The 5,499-nt window shown below is 44.1% G+C and overlaps 1 protein-coding gene across 1 annotated transcript in view; it reads left to right on the top strand.

The window, feature by feature from the left end:
• The window catches only part of dnajc9 (DnaJ (Hsp40) homolog, subfamily C, member 9), an 11,638-nt gene extending 6,439 nt beyond the window's left edge, over positions 1 to 5,199 (top strand). Inside the window, exons 4-6 of the mRNA XM_048563580.2 lie at positions 2,159 to 2,413; positions 3,660 to 3,746; positions 4,818 to 5,199. Coding sequence (XP_048419537.1) covers positions 2,159 to 2,413; positions 3,660 to 3,746; positions 4,818 to 4,931 — 456 coding nt within the window. The 3' untranslated portion in view covers positions 4,932 to 5,199. The remainder of the gene's footprint in view (positions 1 to 2,158; positions 2,414 to 3,659; positions 3,747 to 4,817) is intronic.
• Positions 5,200 to 5,499: the final 300 nt, after the last annotated feature.

Raw genomic sequence — 5,499 nt, 5'->3', positions numbered from 1 at the left:
CTGATTGTATCTAACCAATTTAGGATTGTCATCTGGACTCGCTGTGTGGTGTACCAGCATGCACTTGAAGTTTTCTATATTAAAACACCAGTCTTGTTCTTTGCAGATGGAAAAATTCATGTACATCCACTGCACCTGTTTCAACTCAACAAAATAGCAGGTGTGCATGCTGGAATGGATAGAGATAGACGAAGCTGATGTGCTGAAAATTTTGTCAAACATTAAGATTGACAAGTCGCCAGGCCCGGATCAGATTTGTCCTCGGCTGCTTTGGGAAGCGAGAAATGCAATTGCTTTGCCACTTGCGAAGATCTTTGCATCCTCGCTCTCCACTGGAGTCGTACCTGAGGACTGGAGAGAGGCAAATGTAATTCCTCTCTTCAAGAAAGGAAATAGGGAAATCCCCGGCAATTATAGACCGGTAAGTCTCACGTCTGTCGTCTGCAAGGTGTTAGAAAGGATTCTGAGGGATAAGATTTATGACCATCTGGAAGAGCATGGCTTGATCAAATACAGTCAACACGGCTTTGTGAGGGGTAGGTCATGCCTTACAAACCTTATCGAGTTTTTTGAGGATGTGACTAGAAAAGTTGATGAGGGTCGAGCTGTGGATGTGGTGTATATGGACTTCAGTAAGGCATTTGATAAGGTTCCCCATGGTAGGCTCATTCAGAAGGTCAGGAGGAATGGGATACAGGGGAACTTAGCTGCTTGGATACAGAATTGGCTGGCCAACAGAAGACAGCGAGTGGTTGTAGAAGGAAAATATTCTGCCTGGAAGTCAGTGGTGAGTGGAGTTCCACAGGGCTCTGTCCTTGGGCCTCTACTGTTTGTAATTTTTATTAATGACTTGGACGAGGGGATTGAAGGATGGGTCAGCAAGTTTGCAGACGACACAAAGGTCGGAGGTGTCGTTGACAGTGTAGAGGGCTGTTGTAGGCTGCAGCGGGACATTGACAGGATGCAGAGATGGGCTGAGAGGTGGCAGATGGAGTTCAACCTGGATAAATGCGAGGTGATGCATTTTGGAAGGTCGAATTTGAAAGCTGAGTACAGGATTAAGGATAGGATTCTTGGCAGCGTGGAGGAACAGAGGGATCTTGGTGTGCAGATACATAGATCCCTTAAAATGGCCACCCAAGTGGACAGGGTTGTTAAGAAAGCATATGGTGTTTTGGCTTTCATTAACAGGGGGATTGAGTTTAAGAGTCGTGAGATCTTGTTGCAGCTCTATAAAACTTTGGTTAGACCGCACTTGGAATACTGCGTCCAGTTCTGGGCGCCCTATTATAGGAAAGATGTGGATGCTTTGGAGAGGGTTCAGAGGAGGTTTACCAGGATGCTGCCTGGACTGGAGGGCTTATCTTATGAAGAGAGGTTGACTGAGCTCAGTCTCTTTTCATTGGAGAAAAGGAGGAGGAGAGGGGACCTAATTGAGGTATACAAGATAATGAGAGGCATAGATAGAGTTGATAGCCAGAGACTATTTCCCAGGGCAGAAATGGCTAGCACGAGGGGTCATAGTTTTAAGCTGGTTGGTGGAAAGTATAGAGGGGATGTCAGAGGCAGGTTCTTTACGCAGAGAGTTGTGAGAGCATGGAATGCGTTGCCAGCAGCAGTTGTGGAAGCAAGGTCATTGGGGTCATTTAAGAGACTGCTGGACATGTATATGGTCACAGAAATTTGAGGGTGCATACATGAGGATCAATGGTCGGCACAACATTGTGGGCTGAAGGGCCTGTTCTGTGCTGTACTGTTCTATGTTCTATGTTCTAAATAGCCAACGGTATTTGCGATCAAAGTTAACCTGTCTAGCTCCAAATGTAAGCCAAGTCCAGCAATTAAGTGTCAATCATCATTAACTGGAGCATTTCCATGGCAACATTTGTACCAATGAACCCCATCCTCCATCCAATTAGGACTTTCCTCTTCCCTTGCAGTGTAAATATTGGTTTACCTCCTAAATTGGTATTCTTGCAAATTGTCCTGATGAGTCCAGGATGAACTATGTGCCTTTGACTGACATGTGACTGGGCTGTTAGATATCTGTCTGTGGAATTGCCTGTTCCGTTGTTGGGATTACTGGCTTCAGTTTACTTCTATGTAATGTACTGTCGGTTTCCATTGGCAACCGTAATGATGTTTGCGCTACGCCCAGGTCACAGTGGCTGACATTAAGAAGTTTGAAGATAAGTATAAAGGCTCGGAAGAGGAGATGACAGATATAAAGCAGGCATACCTGGATTTTGAGGGGGACATGGATGGCATCATGGAATCAGTATTGTGTTCCACACCCGAGGATGAGTCACGGATACGGGCAATCCTGGAGACAGCCATTGAGGCACAAGAGCTCCCAGCCTACACAGCGTTTACAAAGGAGACTGCAAGCAAACAGAAAGCCCGGAAGAGGAGGGTGGGCACATTTTTCTTTTACGCTGTTTATCCATTTTAAAATGATTGTCACAACCATTATACTGCAACATGGCAGTAGTCACACCTGACCTTTAATCAGCCCAAAGTGTTTAATTGAGATGGTTGTTAACAAGTGAACTCTGAGGTGAAGTTGAAGCCCAGTCATTGAGAAGCTATAGGTAGAAACCAGCCTGCATAAAAAAGTTCTAATCTTGGTCTCACAAGCAGAAGCTATAGCGTTGTCTGTTGGGTTGAAGCACATCAAACATGTGGGCCCTGAATTTCCACCAGCTTGTTCTGGTTTCCTCAGCACTAAATCCCCTTGAAATCAGCTAAATGAGGTCACAAGATTGTGGAAGTTCAAGTGCAGATCGCCTTCTCTCAGATCCAAGTTCAGTAAATTTGGGTTCATTTGACTGCCCACAAAACTGCTTGCTCCATTCAGGGTGAGTTAGTATTATTTATTCAAATGTTTAATTGATTCTCACTGGCTAGGTCTGCAGTTATTGCCCATCCCTAATTGCACAGAGGGCACTTCAGAGTCTGGCACATTTACTGTTATTCTAGAATTATATGTAGACTAGACTAGGTAAGGATGACCGATTTCATTCCCTGAAGGATGTTATGAATCAGATGGATTTTTTCTGATAATTGACACTGGGTTAATGGTCATCATTAGACTCTTAATTCCAGATTTTTAATTGAATCCAAACTCCACCATCTACCACAATGGGATTTGAACCCGGGTCCCCAGATCATAACCAGGGTCCCCGGATGAATAACTTGTTCAGGGACAGTAAGAACTGCCAATGCTGGAGTCAGATAAGTATGGAGCTGAATGAATGCAGCAGGCCAGGCAGCATCACAGGAGCAGGAAAGGTGATGTTTCGGGTCAAGACCTTTCTGAAGATTTTTCTTAAGAAGGGCCCCGATGCGAAGTGTCAACTTCCCTGCTCCTGTGGTGTTCCTCTAGCTCCACCCTGCGTTATCTCTGGATGAATAGTTTGGTGATTAATTTTAGTAATAATACAACTAGGCCATTGCTTGTAACCCCCTCTTCCCTCCCACAAATAATAACAGTAATGATAGCAGTGTGCAGAGTTTGGGTATGGAGAGGTGGAGGCTGCATGTGGGGCTTGGGTGTCGGCCAGTGTGTGGGTTTTGGTACAGGTGTGGGAAACAATGTGAATGCAGTGTTGCATGCAGACAGTATCTACTTGTTAATCAGTGTCTCATGATGATGATAGGGTGACCGAGAGGCCAAAGAGGCTGAAGGAGTGAGACAGAAGCTGGGACTGGAGGAGGGAAGTGACTCCCTCAAACTACTTATCCAGGTGAGTGTGTCAGGTTCACTTTTTGGAGACCCTCAGGGACTTGACGCAATCGCAAGACACCGACCTGGCTGGCTAGAAAAACACAAGCCTTTATTATGAACCAGTACACACTGTGGAGGATCGCTGTACTCAACCCAGCACAGAGTGCTGAGTTCCATAAGCGATTCTCCCCGAACAGCGGACAGTCCCAGCTTTTTATACTCAATGTATGAATTGGCTAATACAAAAAAAAATTACTACATTTGGAGCATAAAGAGAACAGGATACAGCATTGATCGTTTGCAAAATGACTGATAATGGCAGGTTGTGATTTCAAGTCGCCGAAGTGTCTGGCTTGAACAAAAGTTCACTGACCTGGCTTCAGTATAAACCGAAATTTCAGTCCTTTACAGAAGTTTCACCCTCTTACAGAAGTTTCATCCCCTTAACAGAATTACAGATGTCTCACACCTTTACAAACATTTCCCACCCAATCCTGTTCAGGCAGGAACTTTAAGATAGTTTCCCCATACCCCTGTGTAGGAAGATAAGGAGCATAAATATTAATGGGATGTTATCCCATTAACATCTCAAGTGAGTCAGCAGATCATGTCAGTAATGTTACGATCAACAATCTATTAGTTATCAGGTTGGGATTACTCCCCTATATCTGTGCAACAGCGAGACCATAGTCTGCCTGTTTTCTCATTTTGTGAAATGCTGAACCTTCCTCCAGACCAGCCTATTAGTGTGTAGTGTGCAGTCATGGTGCTCGTTACAACAAGATTTATCCTTTAGTACAGTGGGCTGCTCATCACACGTCAGTGGATAGCATTCTGAGGACTTGGCTGATCATGCTGCCTGTAGTGGAGGCCCAAATTCTATCCTGGCTCAGAATCTCATGTCTCAGGCTGTGAACCTGTGGCTCCCTTGAAACATGTCCTTTTCCAGCCTAATAAGTAGCAGCAACCTTCTAGCTCATGAAGTTCCCCTCCCCATACTGTTCCCCTGGATTGTGAGGAATTGGCCCCACCTCCTGCAGGTGAATGGTGTTTGGGTGAAAGGTTGCTGATTGGATCATTGTATCTTCAGAAGAAGCAGAAGGACCGGGTGAAGCAGATGGACAGTTTCTTGGCTGCGATGGAGGCAAAGTACTGTGCAAATTCACAAAAAGCAAAGAAAAGTACCAAGAAAGGAAAGAAGTGAAAAATAGAAAAATCCAATTAGGAAGGATCAGCAGGAGACTTATTTGATCCAAAATCAAGGTGATGACTGTTTTGCTCTTGGGTGAACAACTTGTTTGTGTTTTAGCTTTTTGCTGAAGAAAGAATATTGTCCTTGCCTTTGTAAAGTAATCTGATCTCCTTTCTCTGCTGTGTACGTGTTGGTATGTAATGAGAAGGGAGATATGACTGAATGATCTTGTTTTGGAGCAATGAGGTGCATTTGGAAAATAAAGTTATTTTTTTGTAAACATCTTTTTCTGTTCCTTTTCACTACTGCTGTACCACAAGAGCCCTCCAGCATTTACTTTTTAATACATCCACTACCAAATCACCCAGTTAATAAATTTAAACAAATAACTTACGAGGACTGTCTCCCAAGGGCACTGCGACAATAACAATAAAGTGAAGTCAAAATAAAGCTTAAGTCAAAATGGAGTTGGTGGGTATAATACACTTCAACAAATATGGTGGTCACCTCTCCCTAAGCCTCAACGTTGTTCGTGGCCAATGCTTGTTCTTTCTCCAAGGACTAATTTAATTTAATTTAA

The sequence above is a fragment of the Stegostoma tigrinum genome, chromosome 37 (genome assembly GCF_030684315.1).
Source record: "Stegostoma tigrinum isolate sSteTig4 chromosome 37, sSteTig4.hap1, whole genome shotgun sequence".
In the NCBI taxonomy this organism is placed as follows: Eukaryota; Metazoa; Chordata; class Chondrichthyes; order Orectolobiformes; family Stegostomatidae; genus Stegostoma; species Stegostoma tigrinum.
Note: the sequence above shows the minus strand (reverse complement) of the source record. Positions and strands in the feature narration are given on the sequence as shown.